We start from the raw sequence: 20,691 nt of genomic DNA on the forward strand, positions 1-20,691 counted from the left end.
AAATCAAACCAATATATTTACTGTATCACAGTTTATTGCATTTTCAGGCCTTTTCACATGTTCAGTCTCTTGCAGTAATTTATTTTATAAAAATCATAAAAGAATAACAACATTTGAAGCTCTGTTTTATAAAAAAAGATTAATTACAGCAAATGACAATACAAACACCTGTACAATTTAAAGTGGCAGGAAGATATCATCACAACAAAGTGTACTGTAACAAGTTTTAGTGTGCCAACTACTAGTAATTTTGAAAAATTAATGACATTAAAAAATCAACAATTTTTATTTTAACTTGCCAAGACATATACAGTAACAAAATACACATTTAAAACAAATGTACAGCATTAGACCATAAATATATAATCTCCATTTATGGAATTAGCTTGAAAGAGTGCAGCTGCTTGAAGATGACTTTGGTGTTAATGCTGCACCCGTGAAACAATGACCACAGCAGAAGGCACTAGACCTAGAAATGGAATAAAATGATCCTTAGAAACATGTTATCCATGAAAATAGTATGTTAATTTTTGTAGTCACTTAGTAACTGTGCTCACATATTTCACGATTAGTAGGTCCCATAATACTATTTGGATCCAACAAAGTGATTTAAAGAGGGAAAACTTCATGTTTTATGGATATTAATAAGAACAGCATGGCCTATTTATGGACTATAGCATCTTACAACACCCACAAATGTATGTGGTTGAAACAATAGAAAGACAGGCACATCCCAACACAGTGACAAAAAAAAGCATGAGACATATTCTGGCTCTACGTTTAGCCAGTACAGACAAATTCATGTTAATTTCTGTGTACAAATTGATGCACAAGAGGCAGGATTAGAAGAAGGCTGCATCCATAAAAATTAGGATCCTTCCAATGCAGACCAGGAGATCACTGAACCAAGATGGCAGGCCTCTTACTGTTGTAGTGTTATGGCTAATTTACCAAGATGCTGTGTCGATCCTGGCAGTGAGAATAAATCTGAGACAATGAGACTAAATCTGAGATGTGAAAAGAAAAAGAATGAATATGACACACAATTTGCCTCTCGGCTGCCCAGTTCTGAATCGGCGCTAACCAGAACACTTTGGGGAAAGTACTGTATCAGGATTGGTGTCAATCTTCTTCTTCTTCTTCTTCTTCTTCTTCTTCTTCTACTACCACCACCACCACACCATCACCACTTGGACATTTATGGGCTGTCTAGTACTTATCTTCAGGAGAAATATCATTACTGTCAATAGATAACGTACAAAATTACTATGTATCAGAAAATGTAACATCTATTTTTGGCAAAAATTTGCATTCTTTTGGGGTAAATGACTAGACACACAAATTCAAAAGTGAAGACGCACAAAGCCTTTGCTCTTTGAAATTGATTGTTAAAAAGAAAGTACTGATTGGGAACTTTGTGACTGGAATGTTTGCTTTTGCAAAAACTTTATCTCCTTTTTCTTCTGAAAGGCTCTTCATTTGGCTGTATTTGAGCTTTCAAAAATGATTGTTCTGTCGAATAGCAGGAGCACTTTCCCACTGATGAACTGAATGCATCTTCAATTGTACATGAAATTTGTTGAAATTTGACATTTTCTGTTTTCTACTCCATAATGTACTTTGGACTTTCCTGAACATTTTGGTATATAATACATTAAAATCAGACAATTGTGAGACTTTCACATAATATTTTGAATATTGACATGTGACTGTCAAATTTTGCGGCTACGCATATACTGCCACAGTCGGGCAGTTATATTTTGGAAACTACAGTCTAGAAGGCTGTGAATTGCTTTGTATTGTGCCTACTGCCACGTCTCAGAAGTTGGCATTACGAATGAACAAATCAGTCCTTTATTTCTGATACTATTTTTCGTTGAAAGTAGTATGATTATCAGCTATTTTTGTAGTAAGCGATTGTTCTGCTTCTATTGCTTTTTATACATAAATAAAATAACTAACCATAAAAGTAACTTCAAGAAACGCAAATTTGTGGGTAACAGAGATGTGAGACCTGCATTTTCTTCTGAAATACTTGAAAACACATGTGGTAGCAGGGAAGGAAACCACGATAATGTTTCTGAAGTGACAAAGCCCCCTTGTGCATCGACAAGGAAAGTAACTTTAGAAATGGGTAACAGTGATAAAAGTAATGATACTATAGACACCGTCATTATTGACCTGCAAATCATTGCACAAGTTGTTTCTGAAACTCTCTCTTGCTGCCTTTGTGGTGGTGAAGTTAAACTATATGAGGATATTGGAGCTAGGATAGGTGCTGTGTCTAAATTATTAATTAAATGTCAGAAGTGCAAAACTGAAAAAGCATTTCATGCTTCATCAAAGTGTTCAGGTAACGAACTGTATGAAACTAATGAGAGACTGTTCTATGGCCTTAGGTGCATTGGTAAAGATGCAAGGGCGGGTAATGTTCTCTGCACTGTGTTGAATTTGCCAAAACCACCTTCTAGGTATACGAAATATGTAACAGCAATTGGGGACTCTGTAAATGCTGTGGAAGTTCACAGTAAGTACTGACAAGGTTGTACAGTGAACCAGGAGAACAGATTACTTCATAAGCAGCAGTTTATAAAAAATTATGATGGCACAAGTTGAGGAATGGAGGTAAAAGGAGAGTTACATATTCCAGCGTTCGCAGGAGGAGAGAGGTGTCTGATATGTGAATTACTTAGGTGATGGAGACAGTAAGGCTTTCATTGCAGTAAGCCATGTGATGTTCCTATACAAAAACTTGAGTGTGTAGGTAATGTCAAGAAAAGGATGGGAACACGTCTGCGTAACCTGAAAACCAAACTGGGTAACACAAAACTGTCTGATGGCAAGACAGTAAAATGTGCTGGAAGACTAACGGACAAAGTAATTGATGAATTACAGGAATATTATGGGAAGGCCATTTGAGAGAACTGTGACAATTTAGAGAAGTTGTAAAGAGCTGTGTGGAGCACTTTCTTTCATCTGATATCAACCGATGAAAAGCCATGTCATGCTTTGTGTCCACCTCCACCAAACACTTGGTGTAAATATAGGCAAGCTGAATTTTCTGGCACCATGCATGAATTTACACATAAACATTCTCTTCCTTTGGCAGAAATGGAGGAAATCAAACCTATTCACAGAGATTTGGCAAATTCCGAGCTACTAAAGAAGTGTTTACATGGGAAGACCCAGAATGTGAATGAGTCCTTCAATAACGGTGTGTGGTGTGTGCCTAAAAATGTATTTGTTGGCCTCATGACTCTGAAGTTAGCAGGGTCTGATGTTGTAATAATTTTTGGTGGGAACTATGAAAGAATTAAGTTCTGGAGAAGTTAGGGGGTAAGATTTGGACAGAACACATCTAAAGTACTGCGGGAACTGAATGAGCTTTGTGTACGTGAAGCAGAGTTAGCTGCTCAGCAAATGACAAAACAAGCAAGAAAGAAAAGGAGGCGGCAAGCACTGGGCTGTTGTGACACTGAAGAAGACACACAAATGTAAGTCCGTAGAAGAATTTGCAATAAAAAAAGTTTAAAACCTCAATATTTCTGAACTACATTTTTTGCAATAAAAGACCCTTTTTCTAAAAAGTACAGATGGTAGAGGCATGAAATTTTCACAGCATGCCAAGTGTGAGGTTCAACACTCGTGGAACTAGAATAATTAAAATATCCCGAGTTGTTTTGTTTTATGTTCATTTATTTACAAAATTGTCAAAAAAGTGTGTGTGTGAAGAACAAAAAAAGGATAACATATCTCACAATACAATTTAAGTAATAATTCTAGTTCAGTGTATCTAGAAAGGTGAATTCAATAATTGTGGAAAATTTAAGTTGGTGTCTTAAAAAGTTTCCAAGATAATGGGTCACAAAATTCGATAATTTAACATTGGCAGCATAGCACATACAATGTCCCCTTATAGTGTTTCTGGACATTACTTGTCTTTTGCTGCTGAATTTGATGACTACAAAATCTACAGACTATTACTTTCAACCTTTCATGGGCATTCATAGCCATCTGACTCATGTCTGACAATGCCACAGATAGAACTGACAAGTCAGTTAACATAGAAGTAGAACCAAATGTATATTAACTTTACAGATGTGTGTGTGTGTGTGTGTGTGGGGGGGGGGGGGGGGGGGAAGACCAACGGATTTTTCCTGGATTTTCCGGTTACAAACACACTTTTTCCCAAGCAAAGATTCACTTTTCCCTGGGGGAAAGTAAATTTTTTCTGTGTTTAGTGACAAACTTTTCAATCCTTTGAATAGTGCAGGTTTTATATACAGCAAAGAACTTCCTGACACTTTCGGAAATGAAACCCAGCAAGAAACGACATGTTTTGTAAAGATCGTTGAAGTACGACAAAATTTACAGTGCATATTTTCGTATTACGAAAGTACACACACATTCCACCAAATACAGCATGATAGCTTCTGAAGCACTGAAATCTAGATTGCAACATGATTTTGTCATCCAATTACAGCTCATGTCACACAATCTCACCAGCCAATGACAGCAGATATTCAGAGCAATCGCCCAATAGCAACACCATTGGTAAGTAGCGCAAACACACAAATAAGAAACGTTAATATACATACATATTAGCTACAAGCAGAGCAATTAAATAGCAGCAGTGGAATATTTCTGGCAAGCATGATTATGAATTTCACTGCTGTCCACCAAACATTTCAAGGCTACCTGGCTGAATACACGTTCCGTCAACTTTTGCGTAAAAATGTGTTATGTGTGAAACTGCTCAAGAACACATTTTGCAGTTTTTTTTTTGAAGAATAATTATACTTTTGCCAATGTTTCTGCATAATTTGTAAACCATGAAAGTATTAAAAGAAATGTGACAAACTAACCTTCAAATTTGGTCTTTTTAGCATTTTTACCCTTTAAGACATGAAACACAAGTGTGCCAGTAAAATTTTAAGTAATGGCATAATTGGCTGCTCATTTGGAACCCAAAATCTTTCTAAGCACCTGTCTCTCAGTGTTAAATTTTGAATGAGAGTCTAACGCTCTGTGATTTAAGAAAGGCATCACAAATTCATCTTGCCTAAAACGAAAGTTACTTTGAAAGTAATACTTCTCAAACCACCACTTGCAAAATTTTCCCACCACTTGTTTGAAGTGTAAACAGTTGTGACATCATCCTCATCGAAACAAGGTCCACGAGAAAGACGCATTGAAAGCAATTTATTGTTACGAAGTATTGTTTAGTCTGTGATACATTTTGCTGACGCCAGATGCTTGTGTATGCACTGCGTTTTGTGGGTGTAAATAGTGCACTTTCTTTGCAACTGAAGTTTTATTTCGGTGTTATTCTCTCGTTTATGTTTTATTGCTGCAGTATTATTCTGTAGTAGTGGGCTAAAGTAAAGGTCTTTGTAACAGAATACCAGTTCTTACCTACCAAAATTACAAAAATTTAACAGTGAAAAATCCCCAATTCTAAAAAATTCCCGCATTTTTCCTGGATGAAAAAATTCCATGTTTTTCTTGGATTTCCTGGTTGTCTTGGAGCTTATACAGCCTACATTAGCAGAAGAACATTGGCGCAGACAAAAAAAGTTACAGATTTTGTTTTCCAAACACTACAGCACAGAGTGCAGGCACTATAAGCTGTAGTGGCAGATGGCCGTGAGCATAAGCAAACTAAAATTTTGACATCCAGAAGGAAGACAAGCAGTGTGGGGAAACAAGCTGCTCCTCTCTTTCACAGGCCATCAGCCCACAGCAAAAATGACACACATTGTCACAGGGATCGCCGATCTCTCCCGATGATGTAAGGGTCGTAATTGAAATCCATGATGGACCACGGTTAGTCACTTCACTTATTTAAAACAAGACAAGGAAACAACGAGCAATGCACAATAGAAAACACTCTGGAATCGTTACTGTGTAACTGGTTTTTGAGGTTAGCAGACTATTGTTAACAATGTAGTTCACGCCCGACCTCTAGTGGTATTGGGTCTAGCACAGTTCAAAACATTCGCCACCTAATTTGCCACATTAAAATTTCCTGCATTATACTGTCTTTTGAGCTTTAGCTAATGAACAAATGTACGCATTTCTAAGTTATAAAATGCTAGGTCCCATGGCTGAGTAATGTGTTGGATTACGCAGTGTCTATCTTAAATAGACCATACAACTGCCCACAATATATATGGCACCAGATCACTGAATGCAATGATATGTCATTGCATTCGTAAACTTTTTATTTTGCAAACAGATCCTTACACACAGTATCTTTCCAAAATGGACTTCGCCAGATGATAGAAATACCAGTAACTGAAAATTGATTACATTTCAATATTTATGTGCAGAAAATAAAGCTACTGCAAACTATATCTGATAAAATAGTTCGCCTTGATATAATTCACCATTTCGTAATGAACTGTATCAAGGTGAACTACTTTATCAGAGAGTCTATTAGGTAATTTCACAGTTTCACATTGTGAGGCAGAATTCGCATCTGTTTCGCATTTATTGCAAAATGACATTTTTTCCGGTCTCTTAGAAATCACACACATTATCCTATCTTTTGAAACTAATAGTTCCTTCTTCAGGGAGCGGAAAGGGATAGATTGGAGAAGGTTAAAAGAGATGAGTCCCTCCTGTCCTGAATTCTGAGAGACCTGTCCTTCCTTTTCAACACTGGCCAATTAATCCCTCCCTCCTCCTTGAAGAAGTAACTATTAGTTCTAAAAGCCAGAATAATGTATGTACTTGTGTGTGTGTGTGTGTGTGTGTGTGTGTGTGTATTGGCAGCACTGACATTATAGTTTTCTTGAGACAATTTTCCCTTTGATACAATGTGGCCTTTACATGGCCTTTTCAACTCTACTTATTAGGCTTACCATCATCAGCTACCAGTACAAAAAGCAAAAACTGAATCACAAATAAGTATGAATTGTGGAAACAAAACAACTACTTTTATTCATTCTTTCTGGAAGTGGCAATGAGAAAGTTACAAATACAGTTACAAGTTACAGATACAAATTAATTTCAGGTGGCTTCTGTTAAACGTGTGATCACAAGTTATTCCACAGCAGATGGTTGACTTGTCAGGGCGTATGCATTATTGTTCTCTTGTAAATGAACTAACAGGTACAACCAAAATGAAGTTAGGAGCAATTATTATATGTTCACATTTGTCTGGGCTCATTAAGGAAATTGGGACTTTAATGACGGAGTTACCACATCTGATGTGCATTATTTTTATCATCGTGCTGCTTCCATGACAGTTTCTTTGCTTCCATCACAGTTTCTTGTTCCATTTTCAGATAGTGTCCATACTCACGAATGTATATGAATAGAAATCTAACAAGCTGGAGTCATCAACCTGCCCATGAAACTCCTTATTTGACAACAACATTATTGATGTATGTAAATATTTTCTTTTTTATGCAAATTACAATTCAAACATTTCAAGTCACTGTAAATTCAATACGAAGCAAGTTAAGGAAACCAGTTTTGAACATGACACGATCACAGCAATTAATTTCAGTGACACTACATCGCCATGGAGTGACAATAATTATGTGCCACCAAATCTTATCACTGAAACATTCTGTTTTGATAGCTTCAGATAGCTATTTTGATAGTTTCAATTTGAGAAGTTGCAGGCTGTTATCATGTAAAAAAAAATTTAGTATCCAAAAGCAGTTTTGTTCTCTCACTATTTCCCATAAGTCAAACTTACGTTATAATGTAATCAGAATGAGAAAGTTGAATCACTGTTTCACACTACTGAGCTATTGCTATTTAGAGCTATTGCTATTTTCATTAAGTTTTCTCACATATACACAATTTAAAAAAAGTGTTATAACTCTAGTAACATTTTAGTAAAGAAAATCTTCAGCACCTCAATTTCTCTTGTTAATGGGAATGTGTCGAGAACAAATTCTGGATTTGTCATCCATGAAATCTAACTAAGCTCACAGCTGTTATTAAGTATATTAGCACCTTGTATGGTACGTATAACAAACCTAAATAAGTTGGAAAACAAACACTGGCATTTGGAATCAACTGAAAAAATATGAGGCCTGTGTGAAAAGTCATGAGACTGACAACATTATGAGTTATCTGGCAATGTTGTGTTGTTCTACTTGAGTAGACCAGTGTGTTCATCCTTTCCAGATGCTCAGTCTGAGTTTCAGCTCCGTATGGCCATCATGCGATTTTTAAGAGTGCCATTAGTGAAGTTGTGTTTCTCTTGCATGTTACAAAAATGGAAAAGTGGAATTTACAGCAACACTACGCCATCAAATTGTATGTTAAACTTAGGGAATCTGTGAGTTATACCTTTGAAAAGTTGAAACAGGCCTATGGGAAACAATCTTCATCAAGAGTAGAAGTTTTTTGCTGGCACAAATAATTTTTGGAAGGCCGAGAGCAAATTGAAGATGAGCCTCACTCAGGGAGACGTTCAACTTCAAAAACTGATGAAAATGTTGAACATGTGTGTGCTCTTGTGAGATCGTTCCTCCAGGACAGACTGACGATCAAGTGTTTTACAAAGATGTTCTTAAAAGGCTCAGATAAGGGGTGAATCAAGTGAAACCAGACACTGCAGATAAGTGGATGCTGCAACATGACAATGCCCACGCCACAAGGCTACTCCTGTCACAGAATTTTTATCCTCTAAAGACACCCCTGTTGGTCCACAAACCCCCCCACCCCCTCTCTCCCCCTATTTATCTCAACTGAGTCCTTGTGACATTTTTATTTTCCCGAAATTGAAAAATGTCAAAAGGGCATCATTTTGGGACTCTTAAGAATATTCAAAAGAATATGACCAACATATTAAAGGCCCTAATAATTGAAGCCTTTCAGCGTTAGTAGCAAGAATGGACATGATGACTCCACTGGCATATAGCTTCTGAAGAGAACTACTTTGAAGGGAACAAAGTTATTGTTTGAAAACAATAAAAATGTTAGTAGATAAAATTCAGACTCAACACTTTTCTCTTACACTTTGTACAGGATAGAATAGGACAAACAAGAGCTACATTTCCTCAGCATTGCGGCCCAACTGGATAGCCAATTTAAACATCACACTATCAATCAATTAACAAGCGTACAATGTATGCTAGAGATCTTAATGGATGAGTTCTGAAACATATACCACACTTATTCTCTGTAATAATAAAAATAAACTTAATACTTTACCAAGAGCTTCCAATGATTTATTGTAGTCATCATCTGTAAATATTTTCTTAGGAAAATTTGTCATTAGAGAGAATGGTCCAGCTCCATCTGTCCTGTTTAACTCAACATACAATCTAACTGCTGCCAACTGTTCTTTTGCTCCAAATGTTTGTGTGAGGGCTTGTCCATTTGTTAATCTTATCTGAAACATAAATAAAATAAACAATTTATTTTCAAAATCTTCTGAATATGAAATTCAAGTACTCAAAAAGGAATTCTCTTCTGTCTGCCAGCGTCAAGTTTGGTTGTCAACTGCCAGATCCAGACAGGCTAGTCTAAAAGGTGAAAACACAATGGGAAAGGTAATAGAAAATGTACATGTGGTAGCAGAAAAGAAAACTGAGGATCAAAGGATGTGAAGTGTACTAACAAATCCAGAATCTTCATTAGGGGGTACACATGGAAGCAGTTATCAGCATCCCTACTGGCTCAAAACATTTGTGAAAAGTGGGTCCTGGTAACATTTCATATATAATTTAGGCAACTTCTTTCAGAACAGTAAACATTTTTGACATGAGTAAATTGTTTTAGGAGTTCATTCCGCTAAACATAATACATGTATCCACATAAAAGAATATATGGAACCAATACCTACAATGTTTGAAACGATCTCGATGATAAGGCCTGGAGAATGTAGTGACCTACATAAATATCTAATTATTTCAAGTAATAAATCCTCTGAATGTTTTGTTTTAGGGTGCAAAAACAACTAGGGTCATACACACCCATGTCAAAACTATAGAGTTAAAAATCGACTACATGTCAATCCCAATCGACATAAGACAAGATGGCTTTGCAGGGATGTGCAAAAAGGTCTATAAAATACCCCATAGAGAAATGGAGATCCAAAAAACTAAATGGCCTTCGCCATCTTGCTATGATGGACTAAAAGTAAAACGCAGTTAACAGCCTACGAGTCATTTGCTAAAACGGCCGATTACTCAGATGGCAAACCCAAGCACGAACGTAAACAGTTAAAAATGGGCATTCTGTCAGGAAATGGCGGACAGTTAAAACTTGGGCACAATGGGCACAAAGTGGTGGGGGAGCGCCACTTAACAAATGGCGATAGCTAAAAAGGCTGTGCCCAATATGCAATCTAGTTAAAATGACCATGCGGCAAGAGGGCCGAGAGGAGTTTGTCGAAGTCGCCAGGAGAGGCTTAATAACCTGGAGCTTATTCCCATAAAGGGAGGACCAGTGGCAATGCCAAAATTACACCACCTCCTAACAGATGGCAATACAGAAATCATTGGAAGGAAGATAAAAACTAGTGAGCTGAGGTATAAGGACTTCACAGCCTTAGCAGCAGCCTCATTTTCTGTCAGACCGACATGACCAGGAACCCACATAAACATCTCGGTGGCTCTATTAAGAGGGAGCAAGTGACAGCTTTCCTTGACCCGTTGCACTAAGGGATAGGTGGTGTACAGCACACAGAGGTTTCGAAGGGCACTCAGGGTGTCTGAGCAGAGGACACAATTGAAAAGCCTGTGGCATCAGACTACTCTGTGGCCTGATACAGGGTGGAGAGTTCTGCTGTAAATACTGAGCAGTGTGCTGTAAGCTGATACTGAAAAATGTTGGCGCCAATGACGAAGGCACACCCGACACCATGGTCAGTCCGAAAGACATCACTGTACACAAAGGTACTATCACGAAGTTCCATGCAAAGGTCGTGAAACTGAAGGGGATAGAGAGCGGCTGGAGTAGTGTCCTTAAGAAGGAAATGAAGGCGAAGGAGAACTCGCGCTGCCCTTGCAGGTTGCGTCAAGTTAAGCTGCCAGAACAAGAGCTGAAAGTGAACTCCAGAAGATAACAGAGAAGAGGGGCTCTCCCTATACTGGCAATCAAAGTAGTCATAGAAGAAGGAGGCATAGGATGGGTGGCCACGCATGGCAGACAAACGGCATGCATACCTGCTGAGGAGAAATACACAGCGGTAGGGCAGTGGTAGTTCAGCAGCTTCTGCATATAGACTCTCAACCGGGCTAGTGTAAAAGGTGCCAGTGGCCAAATGGACGCCACAATGGTGGATAGTACTGAGACAACGTTAAGAGGGACAGACATGAAGATGCATAAACAAAGCACTCAAATCTGGTTTCAAATGGACAAGGGACCAGTACAAATGGAGGAGGGTGGTTCGATCTGTGCCCCAGGAAGTACCATTGAGCACACGAAGGACACAGAGACCGCGTACAGCGGGCTGCCAGGTAAGACACGTGGGAGGACTAAGAAACTTTCCAAATAATTATCAGGCTGAGGAACTTCGTATTTTCAACAAATGGAAGACCAACAGGCCCAAGATGTAAAGACGGAGGGAGAAACCAATTGTGCCGCCAGAAGTTCATACAAACAGTTTTGTCAGCGGAAAACCAAAAGCCAATGTTGATGTTCCATGAATAAAGACAATTGAGACATTGCTGAAGATGTTGCTCAATGAAACAACTCTGTGGAGAACTGCAACAGATGGCAAAATCGTCAACGAAAAGGGAGCTGGAGATGCCCAGCGGGAGAGAGGCCATTACAGGGTTAATGGTGACAGCAAGGAGGGCAATGCTCAGGACAGAACCCTGAGGCACACCGTTTTCCTGAATAAAGGTGTCCAACAAAACAGAATCCACACGTACCTTGAAAACTCAGTCTTTTAAAAATTCCCCAAGGTAACGGGGCAGGTGGCCAATAAAGCCCCATGTGCAAAAGTACACAGGATACCAGACCTCCTGCAGGTGTCTTAGGCTTTCTCCAAATTGAAAACCGTGGCCACAGCCTGGGATTTCCACAGAAAACCATTCATGGCATGGGTGGACAATGTGACAAGATGGTCAAACTGCCGAACGGTGTGCTCGAAATCCACAATGCACAGTGGTTAGTAAATTGTGAGACCCGAGACACGATACCAGCCGGGCATGAATCATATGTTCCATCACTTTGCAAACACAGCTGGTGAGAGAGATGGGGCAGTAGCTAGAAGGAAGGTGTTTGCCCTTACCGTGCTTAGGTATGGATGCTTCATGCCAGCATCTGGGAAACATGCCCTCTGCCCACATGCGGTTGTACATATTAAGCAGAAAGTGCTTGCTTGCATCATGAGAAAGGTGTTGCAACATCTGAATGTGAACAGTGTCTGGTTCTGGGGCGGAGGATCAGAACGAAGTGAGAGTATGATCTATCTCCCTCACAGTAAAGGTAGTGTTGTAGCACTCACGATTCTGAGAAGAAAAGGGTATTTCCCGAGCCGCCTCTACTCGTTTCCGATGGAGGAAGGCAGGGTGATAGTGGAAAAAGCACGAAATTTCCGCAGAATGGCAGCCCAAGATGTTGGGGATAGCAATAGGGTCCACAATGACACTGTCTGCTACTGTCAGGCCACAAATTGGGGAATAGATCTTGGTCCCAGAGAGCTGCTGGACATTGGCCCACATGATGGAGGAGGGGGTGGAACTGTTACAAGAACTAGTGAACAAAATCCAGCTAGCTTTTTTGCTATACCAAAGAATGCACCGACACTGTGCATGGATTTATTTGTAATGAATGCAGTTTGCTATCATAGGATGATGGTTAAAAAAGCAGACAGCACGTCACTGCACGTGAATTGCGTCGTGGCATGCCTCAGTCCACCAAGGAACTGGGACACGGCATGGTAAAGAGGAGGTGCAAGGAATGGAACATTCTGCAGCAATAAGGAAAACGTTTATAAGCTATTCCACCTGGTTATCACAACTGGGGAAATCTTGTTCATTAAAGGTTGCCAGGGAGGAGTAAAGCCACGAATCCGTCTTAGTAAGCTGCCATTTGGGTGTTCACACAGGTGGGGTAGGAGTCTACAAACGGATAGCACATAGGAAATGGTCACTCAAGTAGGTGTCAGAAAGCACAGACACTCAAGATGATGGGCAAGCTGGGCAGTGTAGAGGGATAGGTCCAAAGGGGAATAAGTGTGTGAGGAGTCAGAAAGGAACATGGGTGCTCCTGTGTTAAGGCAGAAGAGATTAAGTTGATTACGAAGGTTAGCCACGAGGGCACCTCTGACAGGTTCTGGGAGTACCTCAGAGGGGATGGTGCATATTAAAGTCACTGAATAGCACAAATGGGTGAGGTAGCTGCCCAATAAGCTGGAGGAAGTCTGCCCAAGTGACATCAAATGATGAAGGGATATAAATGGTACAAATGGAAAAGGTCAAGTGAGGAAGGAAAAGGCGAACTGCAACAGCTTGAAGATGGGTAGTCAGGGAGATGGGTTGACTATGAACGTCATCCCGTATGAGCAGCACGACTCCCCCACGAGACGGAATGCTGACCTCGGGGGGAATGTCAAAATGGACCAGAAAGAAATGCGAAAGCTCAAAGTGTCATGAGGACGCAATTTTCTTTCATGAAGGCAGAGTACAAGTGGACGCTGGGATTCTAAAAGCAACCGTAAATCCTCTTTGTGGGATCGATGGCCACAAATGTTCCATTGGAGGAGAGTCATGAGGAGGAAAAAAGAAGGGGTGTCACCTCGGTGGCTGCTGAGAGCCAGCCTGTGAAGACACTCTGCTACAGGGCACAGAGGCACGAGGATCGTGCTCTATGAGGTCCACAGAAGTGTTGGCTTCTTTGTGCAGTCTGCATGTGGAGCCCAATGCAGAAAAACAGTTGGAAGTGTGCACCTGTGACATGGAGGCCGGACAGATGAAGGTATTTCATGGCGACACCATTGATGAGGATCTTTGAGTCGGTGAAGGAGATTAGAAGACTGTTTGCCTTTGTTGGACTTCTTTAAGCCTTTCTGGTTAGCACAGGAAGAATCAGGTGTTGCTTGGCTGGGGGGAAATAGGAAGTCTCGACGGGAGTATTCCTTCTGTCCTTTCCGGCCTGCCTGTTGTGCAGCTAGTGACTTTGCCCCATGAGGCGAGAGTCTGATGGCCTTTTGCACAGCTGGACGATGGGACAGCGACACTACCATGACACTGGGCAATTTCCCAACCTGAGAGGTGAATCTGACATTGCATGTCTGTGTGGCCACGTCCTTCATGGAGCGAGATGTAGCAAGAACAGTATTGTAAGTGCCAGACAGTAGAAAGCAGGGTTTGCGACTAGCAAATAACTTGTGAGCAACTGGATAAGGAACTTTTTCCTTTACCCGGATCTCCTAGACAGGCCACTCATCGAGATACACGGGACAATCTCGAGAGGAGGCAGCATGATCAGCATTGCAGTTGATACAGCTGGGAGCAGGAGGAGGTGGACAATCGCCCTCGTGCGCATGCCTACCACATGTCACTCATTTGGCCAGCTGTCGGCAAGACATGTGGTTGAAACAATGACACTGGTAGCAGCCCATCAGGTTCAGAATGTACTGTCAGACTGTGATATCTGCATAGCCTGCTTTGATCTTGGACGGAAGCAACACTCTATCAAAAGTGAAAAAAAGAGTGCGTGTGGGCAATAAGGATGCATCTACATTTATCGTCCAATGGACGGCAATGATACAATGATCAGAGAGGTACGTTTGGATTTCTGCCTCAGTCAAACCATTGAGCAGTCTACAGTATGTATGGCGGGAGAAGAGCTCTGACAGTTGACGTGGCCTTGGGGCTCATGCTTCACGCATCCATGATGGCCGATCAGATTGTCAGCTTTTGTTTACGTTACTGTGGCAACAACCCAGTGTTGCCATAGTGCTGGGCGACCGCTGCTGGCTTGCTGCCCGTCTGTGTCGAATACGCACCTGCGCTACCAGTTGTCAAGAGCTCTTCTCTCGACATACGAAGTATTGTGTAAATAACACCACAGGAAGAATTCAGACTTCTATAGGCCACAACACGAACAGAGTAGCTGTGGAGAAGTGAAGCGGGAAGCGTTGTTGTGCCTGAGAATCAGAAGTAGTCTGCAAAAGCAAAGTGCCATCGCGTAAACGGGAGCAGGATTTCACAGTGCCAGCAATTGCATCAACACCTTTCTGACTGAGAAACGGATTTACCGTTGCAGAGGACTGATTGTCTTCAGTACATGGAACCACGAGGAACCATGGTGCAGCTGGGAGGGTTTTTGAATCAGGAGCTTTATTCCGTTTACATCTGCTAGACGTGGACTGCGAAGATGATGATTGGGTCATTGTGAGAAAATGCCCCATGATTGCCAGTGTCTCAGATGGCCTGCTCTTTTCAACTGGGGGCCTCATACACAAGGGGGTGTACCCTCCTTAGGTGATTGTTCACACCTCAGGTCTCACCTCCCGAACACCTGACAGAGGGCTCAATCGGCAATTTGGGAAGGTAGCAGCTCAGGCAATCATCCCTCCCTTGGCCTGGTCTGCACCAGGGGGTACGTGCAAACCCTACCTGTTGGCTTGGAGCTGGGAATTACGCGTTATCCAGTCACCTGTTACGTGTCAGACACATGGGCTGGCCTTCATGAGTGCACAGGGATGAAGAAGAAAAAGAGGAGCCTCCAACGCTGAAGCAAAGGATGGGCAGGAGAAGGTGAATGAAGAAAGGAAAAGGGAAGACAAAACAGTGGTGAGACTGTTCTTATGTCAGCTACAGACAATGTGGAACATTCCCGAAAACACACCAAACATGTTCCCCAAGGAACAGGAAAAAGAATAGCAAGAGGATAGACATGCAGCACGGAAGGGGAAAGATGCTGCGAAGACTGGGGTCCCGTGGTAGCCAAGCACAAACCCGCCAGAGAATGGCAAGTCGGGGGGACCTCTGAATGTGCTGGTCATTATGTGATGTAATATCTTTCAAAGGCTTCTGTAATCATATTGGTGGGTATATGGTCATTTTTGCTGAGCTTTATCTATATATATTACTAAAAGTCCCTGCTCTGTTTTCCTGTCTGTATGTGAAGGCTAATTTGAGGAACTACTATAGGGATTTTAATATGGTTTTTGCTAATACAGAGGCTGATTAATGAGGAAGGATCATGTAACTTAATACTGGAGTGACAGACAAGTCATCCTGCCTTATATACTTAGTGCTACCAATGTGAAGCTGGGGCTGGTTACTAGTTGATTCTAAATTTATTCTGGATGAGGTCAAAAGAAAGTGGTTAACACCAGCTTTTTCTAGTGAGTGAGCTGTTCCGTAACACGAGATTAGTACTGACACTGTAAATTCGTGTCCTCTGTTAGCAGACAATAACTTATTAATTCAAATGACAAAAAGAAAGGGCAAGAGGATAGACCCCTAAAGGAAAGGTAGGACCATCTTGATCAGAACAAGAATGAAGCAGGAAATCGGCTGTGACCCATTAAAGTAAACCATTCTGGTATTCACCTCAAGTGATTCAATTCTCAATTCAGAGAGAAGAATTTGTCAGTTGGTCATTATTTCGCCAAGTCCACAGTGGTATGCTTCCTCAAAGTATCCTGTATCTTGTGACTGGCATAGTCAAATGCCTTAGAATGATCACAAGGAAGACAAATAGAAGAAAATACTCGTGATAGGGGAGGGGGGGGAGGGGAGGGGGAGGAGGAGGAGGAGGAGATGATTAGAAGACAGAAAATGATTTTCCTGTCCTCAGTTATAACACCAGTATGTTATTACTATGCCATTTCACTAATAATACAAAAGCTAGGGAGCCCACACTGGGTATCCACTGTTGATAGGAAAGTGAGCTACATTTTATGAATAAAACAAAGGCTGTACCAATGCCAAGTACAATCATCTCCTGGTGTCATTTGGTAGATAGCATATTAAAATATTCAATTATCTCTTAAGTTTACAAACAATGGGATGATCAGAGACAACTACTTAGACCAGAGACAACTACTTACAACACAGAAAAAGCACTGAGCACTGCATGCACATCACACACTGCTGTTCATTCCAGACACTGTATGCAATAAACGGCATTTATAACCTCATTTTGTGGTCACACGGACGCTTCACTCATACTAATGGCATTGTTTGAAATTTATTCAGAAATTTACATAATTATTTTGATTTCAGCTTCATTCTGATCATAAATTTCTTTATAAAAACTTTATAACAGGATATGCAGTTCCTGTCTGACAAACTCTAGTGTTATATGCGTGGCCACATACCTGCAGTTTGGCTTGAGTGTAATCCTTCTGAGGTGGGGGCTGCACCTGAGATGCTGGCGTAGGCACAGGTGATGTGGTCGGAGAAGTAGCTCCAGCTTCTGGCGCTGGGCCCATTGCAAACTTTGTGCGCCTTGCAATCTTGTCCTGTTCTATCTGATCCTTGACTCTCTGCCGAGCCATTTTCTCCTCTAATTTCTCACGCTTCCGCTGTTCCACCAGCTTTTTCATTTCTTCCTCCTCAAGCCTGGTCAAAGAAAACAGACATAATAAGAATATGTACAACGTAAAAAAAAGAAAAGAGAAACATAACAGTGATGAACATTAACAGAGATCCACATGGCCACAGAATAACTGTTCTATTGAAATGCACTATCTTATGATTTTACACTAATTACGATATATTCCTGAGTCACAATAAAAAATGAAAATTTTTGTAGCCGGCTTTGTTGTAGTAACAGCAGTTTGTTTGCTCATAAAACATATGGGCAAAAGTTGCTGACAGCCATTGCTGTTCATTCCAGACACTGTATGCAATAAACGGCATTTATAACCTCCTTTTGTGGTTCAAGATTTCAAGTACTGGGGAAGACTTTCCCATAAGTATTGATTCACTGAATAAAGAATGTGTGTCCATTTCCCCAGCAGCATGATGAATAATCACATCTGGACTCGTGGCAAATCCATCTGATCAACAATCAATACTCTAGTTAATCCTCAGGATCCTTGATGCGGTTGCAGTTAGAGCTTTGAGTATCTCAGTCCAGTAATCCACCCCAGAATATGTCCTTACTTTGTAAGCACGAACTTTGGAACACTGATGTAGAAAAAGGCCGAGTTTAAATTGTTGCCACACTGTAGAATGGAAGTTATTGTCTACTATAAGTTATTGTCTACAATAAACACTATCATTTTCCAATCAAATAAAACTTACGGAAGAAGCTCAAACAAGTGAAAAAGATCCAAGATATTGAATTACCTCTGTCACATGTCATCATCATTATAAGACAATTATATATTAAATGGAAATGTGGTTCTGCCTTAACCAAACAACCACAACAGGTATTTATATTTTTTTATTCATGCATTAAGACTCCTTCCGCTACTCAAGAGACTTATCAATACTTCTGGACAGCAACATTGCTGTGAAAATAAGTGCTAACATCTCTTGATGGATTGTTCCTCCTTTGAGCTCCGTACCCCCCAACTAAAACTGCTGGTCATGGAATCAGTGGTGCCTTGCCAATTATCTTACAAGGTAAGATTTATTTGACAGTCATTTCAACCCTGTGATAGCTGGGATCTAACCACAATCAGCTGAATATCACTGTTCTTATTGAAAATATTTTCGCTGTTTTAATTTCGACAGTTCTCCACAGACCTGAGTCCCATCTTGACGACTGGAAAGAAAAAAGTCTTGGCTGGACAACTCTTGCTTACTGGTTGCCCTCTTACCCTTCCATCAGCACGACCTCCTGGCTTAGGCAGTAAGATATGTGCTATGTGGAACCACACTTTCAGATCCTTCAGGGAAGGATGTTCCTTTGCTGTCCCATGGTGTAAGGACGCTCTTCCTGGGAGCAGATGCTGGATGCTTAGGCTACCCCCTCCCCCCAGGAAGCCCTATTGTGCGCATTTTGCACATGCATGGCCATACCTGCTCACACACGCTAGCAGTTGGTTGTCCGATTGCTGCATGTCACCTGTTTGCCCCCACCTACCCACAGACAGGCACTCAAGCTGGAACAGCAGGCCTTACGCTAAGTTTATGTAGGAGCTGTGATAGTGATAAAAGCATCGAATAGAGCAGCAACTAAAGCAAAGTACGGTTCTTAGCTTTTATGAGACATTTAGTACAAAGCTTTGATAACAGCACGGAGCTGACTGGTGATAAGTGCATTCGTACTGGCTCTGGAATGGGAGCCAAGGTAGTGTTAGATTATCAGATAAAACTTTTCATTAATTTCTACGTTTACATTATTACATTACAGTTCACACTTAAGTGTCTGGCAATGCGTGTTAAGAACCACTTTCAGATTGTTTCTCGACCTGACTGTCCCTGTCTTGAATAGCTCATAGGCAAAATAAACATACAAATGTGTCTGTGCAAAGTTCAATTTCTCTTATTTATTTTTATCAAACGATGGAAAGTCCAGGATGGAATAATGAGAAACATCAACTACCCCATAAAAGGCAAGGCTGCCTGTGAAACCAGTCATGTGATCTACAAGTTAAGCTGCAACCACTGTGCTGCTTTCTACATGGTCATGACAACCAAGGATAGTTGCTAGGGCATAACAAAAAGGCGTGCGTGTGTGTGTGTTCCCTACGCAGATGGGAGTTAGCAAAATATTTTACGATTCAGAGCAGAAAGATTGTGATCAAAATTCCATAACAAGATCTCGCTGCAATCAAAAATGTCTTTGTTTTAATGACTGCCACCCCAACTCACTTTTCTTATCCCTGACACTCTCTCCACTCCTTCACAGCCCAGTTGGGAAAAAAAAGGATGAGCGATTTACAACCTTTTACTCTTGAAAAGCACACCACATAGATACATACGAAAAAATAAAAATGCACATACTTTGCTGAATTCTGATACCCGTCTATTGGTCAATAATTTAGAGGTCTCATATTTTCTTTTGGTGTTGATGCAACTGTAACAAAAGTAGCTAAAGTTTTATGACAAGATTGTCAAAATAAACACTTTAGATGTTGATGCTTTCAAACAAAAAAGCGGATGACACCTATGATATTTAAAATTTTCCAAACTGTTCCTGCATTTTTTAGTCTGTGATTTGCCACACTGTGATACAACTATAACTTTTATTAATCTAGGCTATGAAACTTCAATTTTTTAACCCACTATTATGGCAACAAACTGTAATTTATGTATAACGTTCAGGAAACAACTTATATATGCATGATGTTGCTGTCTGCCAACATACACAGTCTGGCTGCCTTGAGCTAGGCTGTGTTCAGTGTCATTATGTTGGCAGAAACAGTTCAAAAGTGATAGTATTTGCTGAAAGTCGAGTGCACCTAAACAAACATTAAATCAGCTGCAAGAGTGAATTATTTCTGTCACTTAGATGACATCTAGTCAGAGTATTAAAATTATGCTTAATGATGGTGCAGATTATGTTTCCACATACCTGTAACTGAATGATAATTAATCAATATTTTTGATTTGTTGCCATATTTTGTTTTCTGTAATTCTCTTCATCTATCCAACAAGTTCAGATTCGGTGACGGCTTGAATTGCTGAAGAGTATGACTGGTATACCCACACCAATATGCAGGCTTATGAGGAACCCCTTGAGTTTATGGCTGCAAAAGGCTAATGACATTTGCGGCATTCAATGCCTCACATATTGTCTACGATGCAACCACAATATTGGCTGCTAACGGCAACATGAGGTGGGACTGGAGTTAGC

The 20,691-nt window shown here is 40.6% G+C and overlaps 1 protein-coding gene across 1 annotated transcript in view; it reads right to left on the reverse strand.

The window, feature by feature from the left end:
• Window positions 1-262: 262 nt before the first annotated feature.
• Window positions 263-20,691, reverse strand: part of LOC126195074 (UBX domain-containing protein 1-like) — a 57,451-nt gene continuing 37,022 nt past the window's right edge. Inside the window, exons 5-7 of the mRNA XM_049933531.1 lie at window positions 17,258-17,501; window positions 9,181-9,361; window positions 263-469 (exon numbers count right to left, since the gene is read on the reverse strand). Coding sequence (XP_049789488.1) covers window positions 423-469; window positions 9,181-9,361; window positions 17,258-17,501 — 472 coding nt within the window. The 3' untranslated portion in view covers window positions 263-422. The remainder of the gene's footprint in view (window positions 470-9,180; window positions 9,362-17,257; window positions 17,502-20,691) is intronic.

Source organism: Schistocerca nitens, chromosome 7 (genome assembly GCF_023898315.1).
Source record: "Schistocerca nitens isolate TAMUIC-IGC-003100 chromosome 7, iqSchNite1.1, whole genome shotgun sequence".
Taxonomy (NCBI): domain Eukaryota; kingdom Metazoa; phylum Arthropoda; class Insecta; order Orthoptera; family Acrididae; genus Schistocerca; species Schistocerca nitens.